Genomic DNA, 24,950 nt, shown 5'->3' on the forward strand with positions numbered 1-24,950 from the left:
TCACTGAATATATGGGACATTCAGTAAAGATCCTAGAAGAGTCACACCTTAGAAATGGGCAAGAACACAGAAGACATGAACAATATTATCAGCCACCTTGACCTAACTCACATTTACAGAACACCACACTCAGTGATGCAAGAGCACACATTCTTTTCAAGCATACACTGAACTTTGACTAAGATAAACTGAACACAGGGTCATAAAACAGTCCTAAACAAACATAAGAGAATTTAGATTATACAAATTATTTCCTATGAACAAGATATATATATATATATATATATATATATATATATATATATATATATATATAACACACAAAAAAAAGAAACAAGCTTTGATGATTATGAGGGTGGGTGGGGATGGAAAAACACTAAACAGACAATAGGTAAGTGGTAACTTTGGTGAAGGGTCAGACAGTATACAATACTGGGAAAGCCAGCTCAACCTGTTCAAGACAAGGTCATGGAAGTTTCATAGACACATCCAAATTCCCTGAGGGAACAAATTGCTGGGCAGAGGGCTGCGGGGCCCATGGTCTTGGGGAACATCCAGCTCAACTGGCATAACATAGTTTATAAAGAAAATTTTCTAGAGAGGCGCAGCCAAGATGGCAGAATAGACAGAAGTTTCTGGTGAGACCTCTTTGCAAAAAAGACCAGAAAAAACAAGTGAAACGAGTATATATGGGACAAGCTGGGAGCCCTGAGCATCAAAGGCAAGCTTAGAAAATGAACTGAGGGGCGGGGGAGATGTTTCAGAAGCGGAGAGGAGTTGCCGGACCTGAATTGCAGGGAGCCCTCAGGCACCATTCCCAGAGCAGCAGCAGTGGTGGGCTAGTACTAGCGTTCAATCACAATTTCCTCAGGGAGAAGCAGCCATCCACACACCCTACTCACACCTCCAGAACCTGAGAAGAACGGCACTCTCGGCAAAAGCTATGTACTTGCTTATATTTTACCGCACCTCCCCACCCCCAAGCCTGCTTCACTGGCTGAATTTCCTGGGCCTGAACACCTAGAGCCATCCTCCCAGCCTTGGGGAAGAATAAATTTGCAATTGGGGGAGAAGATAATTTGCTAGCTCCACTAACTGGGGGAGTTCAGGACAGATGCGGCTCCTGTCCAGGCATAAACTGTCCGTGGACTTTGAGCACCTTTCCTTTCTGCATGGACCTGTGTGGGCCTATTTTGGGAGAACAGGCCCTTGATGGCAGACTCCAACCATAACAGCTGTGCGGTGGGGAGGTGGGTGTTTGACGTTTGACATTGCTTTGCCTATTAATCAAGGTCCTCACCTACCCACATCAGGTTGCCCAGCCACCCGCCACAGGAGTCCAAAGATAACTGATAGCTCCCAGTCCTTAAAACCAAAAACTCTGGGTGTCCATGGTCCATCTGCAGAACACACCCAGCTGCACGCTCTAGGAAACAGAGATGCACTTTCCCCAGAGGCACTCAGGGGTCGGTTCTCAGCCCCCTGGCTTGTTCAGAGCGTGACCCCTGCTGCAATCAGATACTGGTATACATGCCAATCACCCCGGCCCCTCTAAGACTGTAGGACAGAGCATGTACCACACACTTGATGATTAGCCACCTGGACACCTCAGCTGAAATCATACAAGAAAACTGAATGGACTCCTAGACTGATATGTCTGATAACAGCTCTAGCCAGCTGGGGACAGGACACCAGAGCTAATCAAGCTAGCTCACTCAAGCAACCCATAGGGGTATACCAAAACAAAACAAAGCAAGCACCTACAACACAGTAAGCAAGCATAAACTAATACAACAACTTATAGATGGCTCAGAGACAACAGTCAATATCAAGTCACATAAAGAAACAGACCATGATCACCTCAACAGGCTCTCAAAACAAAGAATCCAGGGATCTTCTAGATGAAAGTGCATTCCTGGAATTAACAGATACAGAATACAAAAGTTTAATATATAGAACCCTTCAAGACATCAGGAAGGAAATGAGGCAATATGCAGAACAAGCCAAGGAACACACAGATAAAGTAGTTGAAGAAATTAAAAAGATTATTGAGGAATATAATGAAAAATTTAATGTTGGAAAAATCTATAGACAGACAGCAATCAGAAATTCAGAAGATTAACAATAAAAATACAGAAGTAGACAACTTAATAGAAAGTCAGAGGAGCAGAACTGAGCAAGTAGAAGCTAGAATTTCTGAACTTGAAGACAAATCACTTGGCACTAATATATTTGAAGAAAAATCAGATAAAAGAATTTAAAAAAATGAAGAAAGCTTAAGAATCATGTGGGACTCTATCAAGAGAAATAACCTACAAGTGACTGGAGTACCAGAACACAGAGGGATAACAGACAATACAGAGAGAGTTGCTGAAGATTTGTTGACAGAAAACTTCCCTGATATCATGAAAGATGAGAAGATATCTATCCAAGATGCTCATCGAACTCCACATAAGGTAGATCTTAAAAGAAAGTCACCAAGACATATTATAATCAAACTGGCCAAAACCAAAGATAAAGAGAGAATTGTAAGAGCAGCGAGGGATAAATGAAAAGTCATCTGCCAAGGAGAGCCAATAAGAATAAGCTCGGACTACTCAGCAGAAACCATGCAGGCAAGAAGGTAATTGGGATGGCATACTTTAAAAAAACTGAAGGAAAAAAATTGCCTGCCAAGAATCATATATCCAGAAAAACTGCCTCTTAAATATGAAGGTGAAATTAAGACATTTCCAGATAAACACAAGTTTAGGGAATTCGTAAAAACCAAACCCAAACTACAAGAAATACTAAAGGGAGTTCTTTGGTTAGAAAATCAATAATATCAGGTATCAACCCAAGACTAGAACACGGGGCAGAGCAACCAGAAGTCAACCCATACAGGGAAATCCAAAAAAACAAAGCAAGAATAATTAAAAAAAAAAAAAAAAAAAAGCTCAAAACAGGGTAACAGCGATGTTATTATATAAAATAAGACAACATTAAAATAATAAAGAGGGGCTAAGAAATCTAATCATACACCTTCCATATGGAGAGGAAGATACACAGATAAAATGAAATAAAAGTTAGGTTTAAATTAAGAAAAATAGGGGTAAATAATAAGATAAGACAAAGGAGACAAACTATCCTGCTCATCAAAATGAAATACAAGAAAAAAGTAGAGACTCAGCAGAAAGAAAATCAACAACAACAAATATGAGGAAAGGACAATATATAATCTACTCTGCACACAAAATCAAGTGGGAAAAAGAAACCGTCAACAATACACAAAAAAAGGCATCAAAATGATAATACTAAATTCATACCTATCCATAATTACTCTGAATGTAAATGGACTAAATGCACCAATAAAGAGACAGAGTGGCAGAATGGATTAAAAAGCAAGATCCGTCTATATGCTGCCTACAAGAGACACACCTTAGACTTAGAGACACAAACAAACTAAAACTCAAAGAATGGAAAAAAACATAGCAAGCAAACAACAATCAAAAAAGAGCAGGAGTGGCAATATTAATTTCTGACAAAATAGACTTTAAAGTTAAATCCATCATAAAGGATAAGGAAAGACACTATGTAATGATTAAATGGACAAAACACCAAGAAGATACAGCCATATTAAATATTTATGTACCCAATGACAGGGCTGTAAGATACATAAAACAAACTCAATCAGCATTGAAAAGTGAGATAGACAGCTCCACAATAATAGTAGGAGACTTCAACACACCACTTTCGGTGAAGGATAGGACATCCAGAAAGAAGCTCGATAAAGACACGGAAGATCTAAATGCCACAATCAACCAGCCTGACCTCATACACATATACAGAACACTCTACCCAACAGCAGCCAACTATACTTTCTTTTCTAGTGCACATGGAACATTGTCTAGAATAGACCATATGTTAGGTTATAAAGCAAGCCTTAGCAGAATCCAAAACATCAAAATATTACAAAGCATCTTCTCTGACCATAAAGCCATAAAAGTGGAAATCAATAACAGGAAAAGCAGGGAAAAGAAATCAAACACTTGGAAACTGAACAAAACCCTGCTCAAAAAAGACTGGATTTTAGAAGACATTAAGGATGGAATAAAGAAATTCAGAGAATCCAATGAGAATGAAAACACTTCCTATCAGAACCTTTGGGACACAGCAAAAGCGGTGCTCAGAGGCCAATTTATATCAATAAACGCACACATCCAAAAAGAAGAAAGGGCCAAAATCAAAGAATTATCCCTACAACTTGAACAAATAGAAAGAGAGAAACAAAAGAAACCCACAGGCACCAGAAGAAAACAAATAATAAAAATTAGAGCTGAACTAAATGAAATACAAAACAATTGAAGGAATTAACAAGACCAAAAGCTGGCTTTTTGAAAAAATCAACAAAATTGATAAACCAGTGGCCAAACTGACAAAAGAAAAACAGAAGAGGAAGTAAATAACCCGAATAAGAAATGAGATGGGCAATATTACAACAGACCCAACTGAAATTAAAAGAATCATATCAGATTACTATGAGAAATTGTACTCTAACAAATTGGAAAACCTAGAAGAAATGGATGAATTCCTAGAAACACACTACCTACCTAAACTAACACAAACAGAGGTAGAACAATTAAATAGACCCATAACAAAAGAAGAGATTGAAAAGGTAATCAAAAAACTCCCAACAAAAAAAAAGCCCTGGTTCCGACAGCTTCACTGCAGAGTTCTACCAAACTTTCAGAGAAGAGTTAACACCACTACTAAAGGTATTTCAGAGCATAGAAAAGGATGGAATACTACCAAACTCATTCTATGAAGTCACCATATCCCTGATACCGAAACCAGGTAAAGACAGCACAAGAAAGGAGAATTACAGACCTATATCCCTCGTGAATGTAGATGCGAAAATCCTCAAAATTCTAGCCAACAGAATTCAAAAACATATCAAAAAATAATTCACCATGACCAAGTGCTATTCATACCAGGTATGCTTCAACATTAGAAAAACAATTAATGTAATCCACCATATAAATAAATGACAAAAATCACATGATTTTATCAATTGATGCAGAAAAGCAATTTGACAAAGTTCAACACTCATTTGTGATAAAAACTCTCAGCAAAATAGGAATAGAAGGAAAATTCCTCAACATGATAAAGGGTACTTATAAAGCCAACAGCCAAAATCACCCTAAATGGAGACAGCCTGAAAGCATTCCCATTGAGGTCGGGAACCAGACAAGGATGCCCTTTATCACCACTCTTATTCATCATTGTGTTACAGGTCCTAGCCAGAGCAATTCGGCTAGATAAGGAAATAAAGGACATCTATTTGCAGATGACATGATCTTATACACAGAAAACCCTAATGAATCCTCAAGAAAACTACTGAAACTAATAGAAGAGTCCAGCAGAGTATCAGGATACAAGATAAACATACAAAAAATCAGTTGGATTCCTCTACACCAACAAAAAGAACATCGAAGAGGAAATCACCAAATCAATGCCATTTACAGTAGCCCCCAAGAAGATAAAATACTTAGGAATAAATCTTACCAGAGATGTAAAAGACTTATACAAAGAAAACTACAGGACACTTCTGCAAGAAACCAAAAGAGACTTACATAAGTGGAAGAACATACCTTGCTCGTGGATAGGAAGACTTAACTTTATAAAAATGTCTATTCTACCAAAAGCGATCTAAACATTTAATGCAATTCCCATCCAAATCCCAAGGACATTGTTAAATGAAATGGAGAAACAAATCACCAACTTCATATGGAAGGGAAAGAGGCCCCAGACAAATAAGGCATTACCGAAAAAAGAAGAACAAAGTGGGAAGCCTTACTTTACCTGATTTCAGAACCTATTATACCGCCACTGTAGTGAAAACAGCCTGGTACTGGTACAACAACAGATACATGGACCAATGGAACAGAATTGAGAATCCAGACATAATTCCATCCACATATGAGCAGTTGATATTTGACAAAGGCCCAAAACAGTTAAATGGGGGAAAAGACAATCTTTCTCACAAATGGTGCTGGCATAACTGGATATCCATCTGCAAAAAAAATGAAACAAGACCCAGACCTCACTCCATGCACAAAAACGAGCTCAAAATGGATCAAAGGCCTAAATAGAAAACCTAAAACGATAAAGATCATGGAAGAAAAAATAGGGACAATGTTAGGAGTCCTAATACATGGCATGAACAGTATATAATACATTACTAAGAATGCAGAAGAAAAACTAGATAACTGGGAGCTCCTAAAAATCAAACACCTATGCTCATCCAAAGACATCACCAAAAGAGCAAAAAGATTACCTACAGACTGGGAAGAAGTTTTTAGCTATGACATTTCCGATCAGCGCCTGACCTCTAAAATCTACAGGATACTGCAAAAACTCAACTACAAAAAGACAAATAACCCAATTAAAAAATGGGCAAAAGACATGAATAGACACTTCACTAAAGAAGACATTCAGATAGCTAACAGATACATGAGGAAATGTTCACGATCATTAGCCATTAGAGAAATGCAGGTCAAAACTACAATGAGATTTCATCTTGCTCCAACAAGGCTGGCATTAATCCAAAAACACAAAACAATAAATGTTAGAGAGGTTGTGGAGAGACTGGAACACGTATACACTGCTGGCGGGAATGTAAAATGATACAACCACTTTGGAAATCAATTTGGTGCTTCCTTAAAAAGCTAGAAATAGAACTAACATACGATCCAGGAATCCCACTCCTTGGAATACATCCTAGAGAAAGAAAAGCCTTTACATGAACAGATATATGCACACCCATGTTTATTGCAGCACTGTTTACAATAGCAAAAAGATGGAAGCAACCAAGATGCCCATTAAGAGATGAATGGATAAATTATGGTATATTCACACAATGGAATACTACCAAAAAACAAAACCAAACCCAGTGCCGTTGAGTGGATTCCGACTCATAGCAACTCTATAGGACAGAGTAAAACTGCCCCACAGAGTTTCCAAGGAGTGCCTGGTGGATTTGAACTGCCGACCCTTTGGTTAGCAGCCGTAGCACTTAACCACTACGCCACCAGGGTTTCCCAGGAATACTACGCATCGATAAAGAACAGTGAGGAATCTGTGAAACATTTCATAACATGTAGGAACCTGGAAGGCATTATGTGAGTGAAATCAGTCAGTTGCAAAAGGACACATATTGTATAAGACCAGTATTATAAATACTTGAGAAATAGTTTAAACTGAGAAGAAAACATTCTTAAGAGGCGGGAGGGAGGGAGGGAGGGTGGGAGAGGGGTATCCACTAATTAGATAGTAGATAAGAACTACTTTAGGTGAAGGGAAAGACAGCACACAATGCAGGTGAGGTCAGCACAACTGGACTAAACCAAAAGCAAAGAAGTTTCCTGAATAAATTGAATGCTTCGAAGGCCAGTGTAGCAGGGGCAGGAGTTTGGGGACCATGGTTTCAGGGGACATCTAAGTCAATTGGCATAATAAGATGTATTAAGAAAACATTCTGCATCCCACTTTGAAGAGTGGCATCTGGAGTCTTAAATGCTAGCAAGCGGCCATCTAAGATGCATCAATTGGTCTCAACCCACCTGGATCAAAGGAGAATGAAGAACACCAAGGACACAAGGTGATTATGAGCCCAAGAGACAGAAAGGGCCACATGAACCAGAGACTACATCATCCTGAGACCAGAAGAACTAGATGGTGCCCGGCTACAACAGATGACTGCTCTGACAGGGAACACAACAGAAAACCCCTGAGGGAGCAGGAGAGCAGTGGAATGCAGACCCCAAATTCTCATAAAAAGACCAGACTTAATGGTCTCACTGAGACTGGAAGGACCCCAGTGGTCATGGTCCCCAGGCCCTCTGTTGGCCCAGGACAGGAACCATTCCCTAAGCCAACTCTTCAGACATGGATTGGACTGGACAAGGGGTCGGAGAGGGATGTTGGTGAGGAGTGAGCTTCTTGGATCAGGTGGACAGTTGAGACTATGTTAGCATCTCCTGGCTGGAGGGGAGATGAGAGGGTAGAAGGGGTTAGAAGCTAGTGAAATGGACATGAAAAAAGAGAGTGGAGGAAGAGAGCGGGCTGTCTCATTAAGGGGAGGGTATATAGGTTTTTGTGTGAGAGACTGGCTTGATCTGTAAACTTTCACTTAAAGCACAATAAAAATTATAAAAAGAAAATGTTCTACAGTCTACTTTGGTCAGTAGCGTCTGGGGTCTTGAAAGCTTGTGAACAGCCATCTAAGATACTCCACTGGTCTCACCCTGTCTGGAGCAAGGGAGAATGAAGAAAACCAAAGATACTGGGGAAAGATTAGTCCAAAGGACTAATGGATCACAACTACCATGGCCTCCACCACACTGAGTCCAGCACAAAACACACCAGACTTACTGGTCTGACTGAGACTGGAGAAACCCAGAGAGTATGGCCCCCAGACACCCTCCTAACTTAGTACTGAAGTCACTCCTGAGGTTTAAATGTCAGCCAAAGATTAAAAAAAACCTGGTCCATAAAACAAAATGAGGCTAAAGGGCCACACCAGCCCAGAGACGAGGAATAGAAGGCAGGAGGGGATAGGAAAGCTGGTGATAGGGAACCCAAGGGTGAGAAGGGAGAGTGTTGACATGTCATGGGGTTGGTAACCTATGTCATAAAACAATATATGTACTAATTGTTCAACGAGAAGCTAGTTTGTTCCGTAAGCTTTCATCTAAAGTACAATAATAAAAGTTTTTTTTTTTTTAACCCCAAATATTTGGCAACTGAACAGCACATTTCAAAACAAACAATGGGTCAAAGAAGAAATCACAAGCAATGTTGAAAAACTGATATTATCAACTGCTGCATGATAATAAAAACATACCATATCAAAACTTGTCAGATGCCACTTTGGTGAGAAGTATCTGGGATCTTAAAAGCTTGCCACCTAAGATGCATCAATTGGCCCCATCCCACCTGGAGCAAAGGAGAATAAAGAAAACCAAAGAAACAAGGAAAATATTAGCCCCAGAGACTGTAAGACCACATGAACCAGAGACTCCACCAGCCTGAGACCAGAAGAACTACATGGTGCCTGGCTACCACCAATGACCACCCTGACAGGGAACACAACGGAGAGTCCCAGAAGGAGCAGGAGAAAGGTGTGGAGCAGAACTTAAATTCAGGTAAAAAGACTAGGCTTAACGGTCTGACAGAGGCTGAAGGAACCCCTGAAGCTAAGGAACCTGGATCCTTTGTTAACGCTGAACTGAAACCATTCCTGAAGCCCACTCTTCAAACAAAGATTAGACAGGACTATAAAACAAAAAAGAATGCAGTGTGCTTCCTAGTTCAATCAGATACACAAGACCAAATGGGCGGCTCCTGTCTGGAGGCAGGATGAAAAGGCCGGAAGGCACAGGAGTTGGTTGAATGGACACAGGGAACGTGGGGTGGAAAGGGGGAGTGTGCTCTCACATTGTGGGGGTTGTGACTAGTGTTGCAAAACAGTGTGTGTATAAGTTTTTGTATGAGAAATTAAAGTGAGCTGTAAACTTTCACGTAAAGCACAATTAAAAATATATATATATACATATATGTAATATATATATTTTTTTTCTTTTTTGGGCAACTCAACACTTTGGAGAAAAAAAAACTTGTGGGTTGTAGCTAGCCTAGTACTTAGAGGTAAATTTATATTTTAAATCTTACATTAGAAAAGGATGAAGATATAAAATCGATGATCTAAGTTTATATCCTAAACAACTATTGTGGATTGAATTGTCCCCCCAAATTTTGTGTCAACTTGGCTAGGCCATGATTCCCAGTATTGTGTGACTGTCCACCATTTTGTCATCTGATGTGATTTTCCTATGTGTTGTAAATACTACCTCTATGATGTTAATGAGGCAGGATTAAAAGCAGTTATGTTAATGAGGCAAGACTCAAATCTACAGGATTAGGTTGTATTTTGAGTCAATCTCTTGAGATATAAAAGAGAGATGTGAGCAGAGAGATGGGGGACTTCATGCCACCAAGAATGAAGAACCAGGAGGGGAGTGTGTCCTTTGGACCCTGTTCCCTTGCACTGAGAAGCTCCTAGACCAGGGGAAGATCAATGACAAGGACTTTCCCCCAAAACCAACAAAGAAAGCCTTTCCCTGGAGCTGGCACCCTGAATTCAGACTTCCAGCCTCCTAGATAGTATAGTAAAAGAATAAATTTGTCTTTGTTAAAGCTATCCACTAGTGATATTTCTATTATAGTAGCACGAGATAACTAAGCCAACAACAATAAAAAGCAGAGTTACTGTCATGGATTGAATTGTGTCCCCCTAGAGTTCTGTTAACTTGGCTAGGTCATGATTCCCAGTATTATATGATTGTCTACCATTTTGTCATCCGATGTGATTTTCCTACATGTTGTAAATCCTATCACGATGATGTTAATGAGATGGTTTATCAACAGTTATACTGATGAGATATACAAGATTAGATAGTATCTTAAGCCAATCTCTTTTGAGATATAAAAGGGAGAAGCAAGCAGAGAGACATGGGGACCTCATACCAGGAAGAAAGCAGCACCAGAAGCAGAGCGTGTCCTTTGGACCCAGGGTCCCTGCACCTAAGAAGCTCCTAGACCAGGGGAAGGTTGATGACAAGGACCTTCCTCCAGAGCTGACAGAGAGAAAGCCTTCCCCTGGAGCTGATGTCCTGCATTTGGCCTTGTAACCTGATAGACTGTGAGAAAACAAATTTATCTTTGTTTAAGCCATTCACTTGTGATATTTCTGTTATAGCAGCACTAGATGACCCAAACAGTTACTAAACCCAAGTTAACTAGAAGAAAGGAAATTATAAAAAACAGAAATTAATGACATAGAAAGCAGGCAAACAACATTAAAAATATATATGACTATAAGCTAGTTCTGTGAAAAGATCAATAACATTGATACCCCCAGATACAAACTCACAATGTCATGAATGAAACATGGGACATCATGATGGATCCTACAGAAATTACAAGAATAAGGAAAAAGTATGAACAAATTTATGCCAATAAATCTGACAACCTAAATGAAATACAAAGTTTCTTGAAAGACGTAAATTACCAAAATTAACTTAAGAAGAAACAGAAAGTCTAAGCAGGACTATAACAAGTAAAAATTTGGATTTTTATTTTAAAACCATCCCTCAAAGAATACTCCAGGCCCAGACGGCTTCACTGATAAATTCTACCAAACATTTAAGAAAGAAATAATACCAATTCTAGACAAAGTTTTTCAGAAAATAGAAGAGAAAGAAACACTTCTTAACTCATTTTATGAAACTAGTATTACCCTATAACAACCAGAAAAGACATTACATGAAAATTAAACTACAGATTAAAATCCTTAATTAAGATATAAAAATGCTTAATAAAATACTGGCAAATCCAGTCCAGCAATATTTAAAAGTATAATACGCCACAACCAAATCAGACTTACCCTAGGAATGCTAGTTTAACATTTAAAATCAATCACTATGATTTAGAATATCAAAGAATAAAAGAGAAAAGCATATGATCATCTCAATATACATAGAAAAACCACTTGAAAAAATTCAACACCCATCCTTGATTAAAAAAAATTTTTTTTAAACAAACTTCAACAAACTAGGAATAGAAGGAGGTTTCCTCAATCTGATAAAGTGCTTCTAAAGGGATTATATCATAGTTAATGGTGAGAGGCTGAATGGTTTCTTCCCAAAATTGGGACAAAAAAAGGATATGCATTCTCATCATTTGAAAAAGAAAAAAAAAAAAAGAAGAAGAAGAAGAAAATGGGAGGAATCATTTTACCCAATTTCAAATCAAAAATAGCTACAACACTTTTGGAAAAAATGAGGTTTGAAGATTTGCCCTGCTAGATATTGAAGCTTCTTAGGAAACTGCGGTGTGATACTGGCTCAGGAATGGAGAAATAAAATAGGCCAACAGAACAGGACAGAAAGCCAGAAACAGAGCTTTCCGCATCAGTCACTTTATGGATAAGAACGGTATCATTGCAGGTCACTGAAGAAAGGACAGATTTTTTAATAAAAGTGCAGAGAAAACTGGATACCACATAAAATAAATAAAACTACCCGATACGGGGTTGTATCCTTTCACCATATTTATTCAGTCTGTATGCTGAGCAAATAATCCAAGAATCTAGACTACAGGAAAAAGAATGGGGCATCAGGATTGAAGGAAGACTCATTAATAACCTGCATTATGCAGATGACACAACCTTGCTTGCTGAAACCAAAGAGGACTTGAAGCGCTTACTGATGAAGATCAAACACTACAGCCTTCAGTATGGATTATACCTCAACATAAAGAAAACAAAAATCCTCACAACTGGACCAATACGCAATATCATGAAAAATGGAGAAAACATTGAAGTTGTCAAGGATTTCATTTTACCTGAATCCACATTCTACGCCCGTGGAAGTAGCAGTCAAGAAATCAAATGATGTATTGCATTAGGCAAATGTGCTGTAAAAGACCTCTTTAAGGTGTTAAAAAGTAAAACTGTCACTTTGAGGGCTAAGGTGTGCCTGACCCAAGCCATGGTATTTTCTACTGCCTCATATGCATGCGAAAGCTGGAAGAGGAATAAGGAAGACCGAAGAAGAATTGATGCTTTTGAATTACGATGTTGCAAAGAATATCGATTATACCCGAACTGCCAAAAGAACAAACAAATCTGTCTCAGAAGAAGTACAGCCAGAATGCTCCTTAGCTCAAGGGCATCATGCTTGTTAAACTAGAGTGTCAGCAAAAAAACAGAAAGACCCTCAATGAGATGGATTGACACAGCGGCTGCAACAGTGGGCTCAAGCATAACAACAACTGTGAGGATGGCGCAGGACCGGGCAGTGTTTCATTCTGTTGTACAAGTGGTCACTATGAGTCAGAACCGACTTGATGGCACCTGACAACAACTCGATACTATACTTCATACCAAACAACGAAGAAAGAAAATCAATTCCAGGAGGCTAGAGGCCCCTGAGTGGTGCAAACAGTCTGCTTTCAGCTATTAATCGAAAGGTTGGTGGTTCAAATCCACGTAACTCCACCTGAGAAGAAAGGCCCAGCATACTCCACTGGCCCCACTCTGTCTGCAGCAAGGGAGCATGAAGAAAACCAAAGACACAAGGGGAAGATTAGTCCAAAGGACTAATGGACCACAACAACTACAGCCTCCACCAGAGTGAGTCCAGCGCGACTAGATGGTGCCAAGCTACTACCGCTGACTGCTCTGATAGGGATCACAGTAGAGGGTACCAGACACAGCAGGAGAAAAATGGAGAAGAAAATTCTAACTAAAAAAAAAAAAAGACCAGACTTACTTGTCTGACAGAGGCTGGAGAAACCTGGAGAGTATGGCCCCCAGACACTCTTTTAGCTCAGTAATGAAGTCACTCCTGAGGTTCGCCCTTAGCCAAAGATTAGACAGGCGTTATCAAACAAAACTAGACTAAATGGGCACACCAGCCCAGGGGCAAGAGGAGAAGGCAGGAGGGGACAGGAAAGCTGGTCATGAGGGACAGAAGGTCAAAAAGAGAGAATATTTACATGTCATGGGGTTGGCAACCAATATCATAAAACAATATGCACATTAATTGTTTAATGAGAAGCTAGTTTGCTCAGTAAACCTTCATCTAAAAAAAAAAAAAGCACATTAAAAAAAAAAAAAGAAATTAATCCTGAAAAAAAAGAAGAAGAAAGTCTTGGCAATCTACTTCCATTAGATCACAGCCATGGAAAATCCTACAGAGCACAGCTCTACTCTGAAATACACGAGGTCTCCATGAGTCAGAATCAACTCGATAGCAACGAGTTTGACTGTTTTTTATTTTTAGAGACCTAAGGTGAAGGGCAAAACTGTAAGACGTTAGGAAGGACATAAATGAGAATGTCTTCAGGATGTTAGGGCAGAAAAGAATTTATGTTTAAAAATTAATACTCTGAGTGTCTTAGCAAAATGAAATTCACGGATTTGAAACTATAAGGATAATTAGAATCACAGAAGCGTCACCAAGTCATCAAAACCCTGAAAGACCCAGCAGTCCTGTCTTTAATCTCCATCTCTATTTCTATTTCTTTCACATTTTAGTTTAAATATTAACAATGCCAATAAATATAAAGATTTTTAAAATATATTTTGAGACTCAGATTAAAAAGATACGAATTTAGGTAAAAAAAACTCACAGTTCCTCCCATTCTTTTTTCCGCTGCAGAATCTTTTGTTGGGCCCTTTCAGCTTTTAGTATAACCTTCCTCGTTTTCTCAATTTGATTTTCCACCATAATTTCACTTAGGGTTTTAGGTCGAAATTTCTTCCCTTTTTCAATAATTGATTCTTCTGGCACACTAACAATGGTACCTGTCCAGAATATCAACGTTGTTTTTCAATATTTTTAAGGCATAAACATAAAAATCTCAAATAATAATTGTTTTTAACCTGGCACATTAAAAAACACCAGAGAATGTAATGATTCTGCAAACCAAAGTATTTATTGAGCAACTATCATGAATTCAATCCCAAAATAAGTACTGTGAGATGCCAATGTAAAGGGGTCTAAGTTACAATTCCTGCCCTAAGGGTCTTATAAAAAGTTGGCAAGACATACATATTAAGCAATTAGAGAACAAGATAAATAATGGTGAAAATTAACCAACACCCAACATTGGTAAGCTGGGAAGGAATGTTTTTGATATGGTTGTGGGGGGAATGGAAAAAAGTTGAGTCCTATTTGACACGTGGAATTTAATCAAATCTAGGATTCTGAAATTATTTGCTTTATCAATTAACAAGTATCTCCTGGGGAATTACTTTTTTCATGTTCAAGCTATCGTGCGAAATGTAAGGATAAATGAAAAGCTAAATATTAATATGGGATAGTTGTATTTCAAATATCTGGTAGTACAGAAGAGTTTACTGTCGCCTGGGTGTTCAGGAAACGCTTCATAACAAAGCAGTAACTTGAGCTGTGTCCCCAAGAACTGGGGACATAAATGGAGTGAGGTGGTCATTCCAGAGGAGCCTGGGTGTGGCAGTATTAGGCATAATCAGAAGCAGAAGGGGAACAATAGCCTAAACATTCATGTTAAACAGTGTCGTGGATTGAATTATGTCCCCCCAAAAATGTGCGTATCAGTTGGGTTGGGCCCTGATTCCAGGTATTGTGTGATTTTCCTATGTTGTAAATCCTGCCTCTATGATGTTAATGGGGGAGGATAGGCGGCAGTTGTGTTAGTGAGGCAGGACTCAACCTACAGGATTGGATTGTGTCTTGAGGCAGTATCTTGATATATAAAAGGTAGAAGTGAGCAGAGAGACAGGGGAACTTCATATCACCAAGAAAGCAGCATCAGGGGCAGAGCGATTCCTTTGGACCTGGGGTCCCTGTGCCTGAGAAGCTCCTCGACCAGGGGAAGACTGAGGACAAGGACCTTCCTCCAGAGCCAATAGAGAGAGAAAGCCTTCCCCTGGAGCTGACACCCTGAATTTGGACTTGTAACCTAATTTTTTTTTTTTTTAACCTACTAGACTGTGAGAAAATAAATTTCTCTTTGTTAAAGCCATCTACTCGTGATATTTCTGTTATAGCAGCACTAGATGACTAAGACAAACAGTGTGAGGAGATAGTCTTGCAAATTAGACTAGGGACAGGTAGTGGGAAGCTTTAATACTGTGACAATAGTTTCAAAATTTATCCTTCAGCCAGACAGCAGTCACTCAAGGCTTCTCAGTGAAGAGGAAGCACTGGTGTGAATACCAGTACTGTATCACAGCATCACTATGAGTCGGAATCGACTCGACAGCAGCAGGTTGGTTCTCAGCTCACTCATTCTATTTAAAACATATGTTCTTGGAAAATTTTTGAAATGTAATATTCTAGCCCCTCACTCTGGGGTGGGGCCCAGGAATCTGGGAAGAAACACTGCCTAGAAACTAGCATCTGGGGAAATTACAGATTAAAGAATAGTTGGAAGTGGGAAGTAAAACAGTAGCATCTGGTATTCTTCCCACACTCAGTCACATTACCAAGTTTTTCTTCAGCAGTTGTATCAAAGAGGAAACCTAACATGGAGCATTTGCTGTGGAAACATGGCCTCCAGCTCTTCGTCATTCCACACGCCCCTCATCTCTCCTGATTATTTATTCCAAAGGTGTCCATCAGGGAAGGAAGAGCGGAAGAGATTGAGTTCAAGCCACCAAAGAGGGCTCAAAGGTTCTTAACACAAAAAAAGACAACTCGATTCTGAAATCTTAATAAATAAGTATTAATAAGCCTTCTTTGAGTCGGAATCGACTCGAGGGCACTGGCTGGGTATCGTATATGCTACCTGTATCTTTCTGGCTTTCCTTTTTTCCAACTCCCTCTTTTTCAAGCCTCTCCAGTTTGCTCAATCTTCTGTCTGATTGACTTGTTCCTCTGAACATGGAATACTTGGAGGGCTTCACAAGCCTATAGGAGGTTATCTTGTGGCTGCTTTGTATGGCATGGACCACAATAGCATCACTTTCCAGCGAATCACGAAATCTGGAGAAAATAAAATATTTGCCATGTTCACCATTTAAATCATCTGGATGACTATTAGGCAATAAAGACCACCATATAATGTTTGTATAAAAATATGCTTATGGTATGCCAAACTCAAAATTTAACAGACGTACCACTTAGATGCATGGTATACTATATATATGGTATGCCATTACCATGCAATGGAAGCTGGATAGGGCCTGATTACAGAGCTGGTGGAATTTTCCTTTTGATGACAATATTAAACACATTATTAATCAGTTTAACAACATCGTTGTGTTTATATGTGGAAATATAAAAATTTTGCAGGTAGACGGAAGTTTAATAGTAAATGCATTATATCAAACTCTGAGGGAATACAATCTACCCTATCTATTACACAGTTTAGTGTCATTAGGTGCCATCAAGGTGGTTCCAACTCATAGCGACCCTGTGTACGACAGAATGAAACACTGCCCTGACCTGCGCCATCGCAATCATTGTTATATTTGAACTCATTGTTGCAGTTACTGTGTCAATCATCCAGTTGAGGGTTTTCTTCTCTTTCTCTGACCCTCACTTTACCAAACATGATGTTATTCTCCAGGGACTGGTCTCTCCTGATAACATGTCCAAAGTACCTGAGACAAAGCCTCGCCATCCTTGCTTCTGAGAAGCATTCTGATGGTACTTTTTCTAAGACAGATTTGTTCGTTCTTCTGGCAGTCCATGGTATATTCAATATTCTTCACCAACACCATAATTCAAACACATCAATTACTATTCAGTCTTGCTCATTCATTGTCCACCTTTCACATGCATATGAGGTGACTGAAAATACCATGGCTTGGGCTGGGCACACCTTAGTCCTCAGAGTTAAATCGTTTTAATACTATTTAACCCTTTAAAAAGGTCTTCTGCAGCAAATTTACCCCATGCAATATGTCATTTGATTTCTTGACTTCTGCTTCCATGGGTGTTGACTGTGGACCTAAGTAAAATGAAATCCTTGACAACTTCAGTATTTTCTCCATTTATCATGATGTTGCTTATTGGTCCAGTTGTGAAGATTTCCGTTTTCTTTATGTTGAGTTATTATCCATACTGGAGGCTGCAGTCTTTGATATTCATCAGTAAATGCTTTAAGTCCACTTTCATCAAGTATGGTTGTGTCATCTGTCTATCGCAGGCTTTTAATGAGTCGTCCTTCAATTCTGATGCCGAGTTCTTTTTCATGTAGTCCAGCTTCTTGGGTTATTTGCTCAGCAGACAGGCTGGATAAGTATGGTGAAAAGACAACCCTGACGCACACATTTCCTGATATTAAAACACACATTATCCCCTTCTTCTGTTCGAACGACTGCTTCTCGGTCTATGTACAGGTTCCTCATCAGTACAACTGAGCATTCTGGAATTCCCATTCTTCTCAATATTATCCATAACTTGTCATGATCCACACAGTCGAATGCCTTTGCATAGTCAATAAAACACAGGTAAACATCTTTCTGGTATTCTCTGCTTTCAGCCAAGATTCATCTGATATCAGCAATGATATCTCTCATTCCAAGCCCTCTTTGGAATCCAGCTTGAATTTCTGGCAGTTCCCTTTTGGTGTACTACTGCAACCATTTTTTAATTATTTTCAGCAAAATTTTACTTGTGTATGATATTACAGATATTTTTCAATAATTTCCACATTCTCTGGGGTCACCTTTTTTTGGAATGGGCACAAATATGCATCTCTTCCAGTTGGTTGGCCATGAAGCTGTCTTCCAAAATTTCTTTATATAGACAAGTGACAACCTTCGGCATGCATCTGTTTGTTGAAACATCTCAGTTGGTTTTCTGTCAATTCCTGAAGCCTTGTTTTTCGCCAGTGCCTTCTGTGCAGCTTGGACCTCTTCCTCTAGTACCATCGGTTCTTGATCATATGCTACCTCCTGAAATGGATGAACATGGAACAAATCTTTTTGGTACTTTTTTTTTTTGGTACAGTGACTGTATATTCCTTCCATCTTCTTTTGATGCTTCCTGTGGTCCTTCAATATTTTCCCCGTAGAATTCTTAAATATTGCAACTCGAAGCTTGAATTTTTCTCCAGTTCTTTCAGCTTGAGAAAGGTCAAGTGTGTTCTTCCCTTTTGGTTTTCTAAAGCCAAGCCTCTGCACATTTCATTATAATAACTTACTTTGCCTTCTTGGGCCGTCCGTTGAAATCTTCTGTTTAGATCTTTTATTTCATCAGTTCTTCCTTTCACTTTAGCTGCTCTACATTCAAGGGCAAGTTTCAGAGTCTCTTCTGACATCCATTTTGGTCTTTTCTTTCTTTCCTGCCTTTTTAATAACCTTTCGCTTTCTTCATGTATGATGTCCTACAACTCATCTGGTCTTTGGTCATTAGTGTTTTATGTGTCAAATCTATTCTTGAGATGATCTCTAAAATCAGGTGGGATAGATATACTCAAGGTCATACTTTGGATCACATGGACTTGTTTCAATTTTCTTCAGCTTCAACTTGAATTTACATATGACCAATTTATGGCCTGTTCTGCAGTTGGCCCCTGGCCTTGTTCTGACTGATGATATTGAGCTTCTTCATTGTCTCTTTCCACAGCTGTTGTTGTTGTGTTGTTAGGTGCCGTCGAGTCGGTTCTGACTCATAGCAACCTTATGCACAACAGAACAAAACACTGCCCAGTCCTGCACCATCCTTACAATCGTTGTTATGCTTGAGCTCATTGTTGCAGTCACTGTGTCAATTCACCTCGCTGACGATTTTCCTCTTTTCTGCTGACCCTGTACTCTCTGTCAAGCATGATGTCCTTCTCCAGGGACTGATCCCTCCTGACAACATGTCCAAAGTATGTAAGACGCAGTCTCACCACCCTTGCCTCTAAGGAGCACTCTGGCTGCACTTCTTCCAAGACAGATTTGTTCATTCTTTTGGCAGTCCATGGTATATTCAATATTCTTCGCCAACACCACAATTCAAAGGCGTCAACTCTTCTTTGGTCTTCCTTATTCGTTGTCCAGCTGTAGTTAATTTGATTTCTGTGTACTCAGTCTGCCAAGGTCCACATGTATAGTTGCTGTTTACATTATTGTAATAGATATTGCCATTGAGTCAACTCCAACTCACAGTGACCCTATAGGACAGAGTTGAACTGCTCCACAGAGTTTTCAAATGTTCATCAACAGTAACCCGTAAAAACCCCATTGCCATCAAGTCGATTCCAACTCAGCAGCCTTATGGGACAGAATTGAGCTGCCCCACAGGATTTCCAAGCCTGTGATCTTTAGGGAAGCAGGCTGCCACATCTTTCTCCCAAGAAGCAGCTGGTGGGTTCAAACCACCAACCTTTCAGTTAGCAACCGGGCACCTAACCACTGCACTACCAGGGCTAGAATGGATAAATTGTGATATAACCATTTAACGAAATATTACAAAGCAATGGAAAAGAATGAACTACTTGCAACAATATGGATGATCTCGAACATAAATGAGTACAAGAAGCCAGATGCCAAAGAATTCATAAGGTAAGATTTCATTTAAATGAAGTTCACAGACAAAAACTAATCTATGGTGATGAAAATCAGAATGTTTACCTTTGGAGGGCAGGAATTTACTGAGAGGGGACCACAAGGGAACTTTCTAGGGTGCTATGAGTGCTCTATATCTTGACTTGAGTAGTGAAGATATATATAAAATATATATAACATATAATATAAATAATATACAAAACAAAATATAAATATATATAAAATAAAATATCTATAAAATATTATCAATCTGTTCAGTTAAGATTTATGCACATGACTGTATATGAATTATATCTCAATAGAAAGGCAAAGAAAGTAATTTCTTCTGGGAAGTTGAATTGCTGCAGGAGAGGGACAGGACAGGAAGCTGTTTTCTTTCATTATAGGTCCTTTGGTTCCATTTGACTTATTTTTATTATATACAAGATCATATAGTAAATTTGATACCAAATAAATAATTTATCAAAACCAGAAAGTAAAATTTATTATATCATTTGATCTGTAAAAAAATTTAATTGTTAAACAAATTTCCTAGATTTAAACTAGGAAGGAGTGAGGGCGAAGTTCAGAAAGATGTCAGTCGCAGTAGCAAGAGGTCTCCTGGGGATTTTCAGGGCTGGGGAATACTTTGGAACACCTCTTATCTGACCACTTCTGACAAAGCTATTGTAAACTACTTCACTCAAACATCCTGGTTTGCAGGAAATAGAGATTCTACCTGCTCTGTAGCTTCCTTAGGCCAAGATGACATTTCTCTTTTTCCCAAGCTAATTCCTTTTCCACTTGTTGAATTTTATAAGCGGTTTTTCTGTTAATCTCAGCACGAATTTTGGAATCTATATCAAAATCCTGTGGACAAGTAGGAGATTTGCTTGTCAAATGGGTACTTTACCAACACACTCTGTTTCATACATAGATACAGAGTTTTAAGTTTTATCCTCAATTTCATGCTGTATCGTAACTCCCTCTCAAATATTATAAACTCTTTCCATTCTAGAAGAGAAATAAATACAGAGAAAAGATCTCAAAAATATTAACAATAATACAATTAAAGCTACATATTGGAAGACTTTTCCCATGACAAAAGTAATGAATGTTGACAGAACATTTGCAGAGTGTACAAAGTTAAAACAAAAAATATTTTCATCACCCAAAAACAACTCTTATTACATAACTGCCTGGGCCAGAGCGGAGCCTCATAGCAGTTGATCAGTTAGCTAAAGATTAGCTAAAGATCCCCTCTGTGTGACTCCACCCATGAAAGATGGCAAAGTCTTTGGAATCTTCTTGATATCACCAAGTTCTGGTTGAATGTCCTTCACCAAGGGGTTCACTTTCTTCTAAAAGGAGACTTAGGGGCCTTCACGTTTCTTACCTTCATGAAGGGTTTTCAACCCTGGAAAAATATCAGAGCCTTCATTCACACTAAATTGTAAGCAGTGATTTTTCTTCCCAGAGGTGTTTGTGTTTTAAGTAATGATGTGTGTACGGTGCACAGTTACAGCACTTGCGTCAGTTGTTTTAAATGATCTCGTCCATACGCTGAAAGTGGTAACCTTTTTCTTAGAAAAATAGCACAGAAGCCTATTCAATCAGAAATTCATTACGAGTTAGATTTCACCAAAGCATTTTTCACATTAAATTGGTGAAGTGCTTCTAGAATTACAGGACTGGGGAGCCCAGGGGTACACTTAGGATGATGAATTTACTTGATTAGACTTTCGACAGTAATTCCGTTTAGGAAAAAATTTAAGCATAACAGGTAGATGAGGCTTTGCAGTAAGTCACAAAAGGAAAATATTAATACAGAATTCGCTTAATTTGGTCAATGTCCCCACAGCTACAACTATAACAAGTCATCTTTTAGAAACTTTGTAGATCAACCAGATACTGTCTTCTTAATGAAGCTCATGAATCATAGAAATGGGACCACAAAGAATAAAATTATACATGCACCTATGCAACAGTTAGATTTCTTGTCTAAGTACAGTAAGGGTTAAAAATCAGACTCAAACCTATACCACAGAAGAAAATCTCCATATTGTACGTCCAGGAATGTATTTATTTATACACATTTATTTACATCTTATCTTCTACAAAAAAAAAACCTGAGGTGGCTAAACCCAGGAGTAAACTTTGTAAAAAGGCTCATCTGCATGCAAACCAAGATGCGTGTCAAGTTCTCCTGTAATTTAATTGCTACAAACACACTGATTGGCCAGACAAAGAAAAGGAAGCTTAAAAATGACATTTGAAGTGTTTGTATTTGTTGGCAAAATTGTGGTCTTGACCCAGAAATAAAAAAAAAAAAAAATAGCATGTGTTAAAATTAAAATCAGATTTATTTAGGCTTACTGTTCGTTTCAGCTGCATATGCTTTGGTAGTTCTTTGTTCATTTCCAGCAGTTTCAAAAATTCATTCCTCAAAGCTTTCAGCTTTTCCCTCTTTTCAGCCTTTATTTTTTCCACTTCCTTCATTAACTTATCATGTTCTCTTTTTTTCCTGGCATTCTCAATACTGAACACAGAAATTTAAAGGGATAAGAGGTTAGCAAACAGAAATGTATAAGAGAAAATAAGTATTCAATAATTTGGAAAGTCATTTAGCTTGGTCAACTTCTATAAAACGTTGGTTTGCAAAACTCAGGCCTAAAAGCAAAAAAAAAAACCAAACCCAGGGCCGTCAAGTCGATTCTGACTCATAGGGACGCTACAGGACAGAGTAGAACTGCCCATAGAGTTTCCAAGGAGCGCCTGGCAGATTTGAACTGCCGACCCTTTGGTTGGCAGGTGTAGCACTTAACCACTACACCATCAGGGTTTCCCTATACTCAGGCCCGGTCAGTGTTTTATTAAAAATTCCCATACCTGTAAGCTTTGGGATCTTCAATATCTTGTGGAATTGCCTCTGTTTCAATTCCAAACTGTTGGAAGCAGAGAAAATGTTAGGTTTTAAAACTGCATAATATTTCCCTTAAAACATCAAGTAAGAAGTAAACTGCATTTTTTTCCTGCCAATTTCTAACCACTGTAAGTCTGATAACTATGAGTTGGAATCGACTCGACAGCAACGGGTTTGATTTTTTTGGTTTTGTAGGCCTGGAAAATATTTTCACAAAAATAAACAAGGAAAAAAATGGCAGTTGACTAAACTTATGTGTTTCTGCTTCATTTAAATGGGTAAGTATTAAAAAAAAAACCTTGAAACCTGATCATTCTGGGTGGCACAAACAGTTAAGCGTTCCACTACCAGCCAAAAGTTTAGTGGTTCGAACCCGCCCAAGGCATCTCAGAAGACAGGCCCAGAGGTCTGCTTACAAAAGGTCACAGTCTTGAAAACCATATGGAGCAGTTCTACTCTGCACACATGAGGTCACCACGAGCTGGAATCAACTCAGTTGCAACTAACAACAACAATGAAGTAAAACTCTTAAAAGTGCTTTATTTATTCAGGTACCGTGCTGTAAAATGTCTTAGTTTGTGCTGTTAAGGAAGAATAATTATAACCAATGAGCTAAACAAGAGTCTTAGTTTGCTAACTAATCCGGTCTTAAGTAAAATTAAACTTGGGTATCCACTTTTTTCTTTCATAACAGATAGGTCTCTGTTTTGCTGTCACTCATTGTAAAGACGCAGACTGTTTTGTTTTCTTACTGTGCCCATCTTTTGACATATGAGATGTAAAGCTACGTATGTTTATGGCAGTCAAGGTTTATGTCTTTATTAAAACATGGCCAATGGAAGAGACAATGATGGTTAGTAAATTGTACTTTGTGTTAATTACATCAGACATAAATTGATTGATTTTTATTTACTTTTTATTCTTTTATTGCCCTGAGCTCAGCCCTTTGGTTCTCCTCCGTCAGTGTGATTTCCAGGATTTGATATTAATACTCAGCCAGCTGTCTCCTGGTCACAGCTGTTCACATTATTTTGAGCCAAACAGACATCTTATCAACATTTCCAAAATAATGCCGATGGCTGCCACACCTCGCTGCACATTAGCATGACATGGGGAATATTTTATAAACTACTGGTGCCTGGGCTTGACCTTCAGAGGTTTTGATTTCACTGCTCTTGGATGGGTTTCAGGCATTTGTACTTTTAGTGTTCCCAGACGCTTCTTAAGAACAATAAGGTAGCATCCAGATTGGGAAAGAAGAAGTAAAATTATCTCTATTTGCAGATGGCATGATCTTATACACAGAAAACCCTAATGAATCCTCAAGAAAACTACTGAAACTAATAGAAGAGTTTAGCAGAGTATCAGGATACAAGATAAACATACAAAAACCAGTTGGATTCCTCTACACCAACAAAAAGAACATCGAAGAGGAAATCACCGAATCAATGCCATTTACAGTAGCCCCCAAGAAGATAAAATACATAGGGATAAATCTTACCAGAGATGTAAAAGACTTATACAAAGAAAACTACAATACACTTCTGCAAGAAACCAAAAGAGACCTACATAAGTGGAAAAACATACCTTGCTCATGGATAGGAAGACTTAACATTATAAAAACGTCTATTCTACCAAAAGCAATCTATAGACACAATGCAATTCCGATCCAAATTCCCATGACATTCTTTAATGAGATGAAGAAACAAATCACCAAATTCATATGGAAGGGAAACAGGCCCCAGATAAGTAAAGCAGTACTGAAAAAGAAGAACATACTTGGAGGCCTTACTCTATCTGATTTTAGAACCTATTATACCGCCACACTAGTCAAAACAGCCTGGTACTAGTATAACAACAGATACATAGACCAATGGAACATAATTGAGAATCCAGACATAAATCCATCCATATATAAGCAATTGATATTTGACAAAGGCCCCAAAACAGTGAAAT

The 24,950-nt window shown here is 38.6% G+C and overlaps 1 protein-coding gene across 1 annotated transcript in view; it reads right to left on the reverse strand.

The window, feature by feature from the left end:
* The window catches only part of CFAP44 (cilia and flagella associated protein 44), a 148,161-nt gene that overhangs the window by 36,575 nt on the left and 86,636 nt on the right, over positions 1–24,950 (reverse strand). The window contains exons 21-25 of the mRNA XM_064280501.1: positions 22,961–23,016; positions 22,448–22,610; positions 20,811–20,941; positions 16,378–16,574; positions 14,236–14,410 (exon numbers count right to left, since the gene is read on the reverse strand). Of these exons, the coding sequence (XP_064136571.1) occupies positions 14,236–14,410; positions 16,378–16,574; positions 20,811–20,941; positions 22,448–22,610; positions 22,961–23,016 (722 nt within the window). The remainder of the gene's footprint in view (positions 1–14,235; positions 14,411–16,377; positions 16,575–20,810; positions 20,942–22,447; positions 22,611–22,960; positions 23,017–24,950) is intronic.

This window comes from Loxodonta africana, chromosome 1 (assembly GCF_030014295.1).
Source record: "Loxodonta africana isolate mLoxAfr1 chromosome 1, mLoxAfr1.hap2, whole genome shotgun sequence".
In the NCBI taxonomy this organism is placed as follows: domain Eukaryota; kingdom Metazoa; phylum Chordata; class Mammalia; order Proboscidea; family Elephantidae; genus Loxodonta; species Loxodonta africana.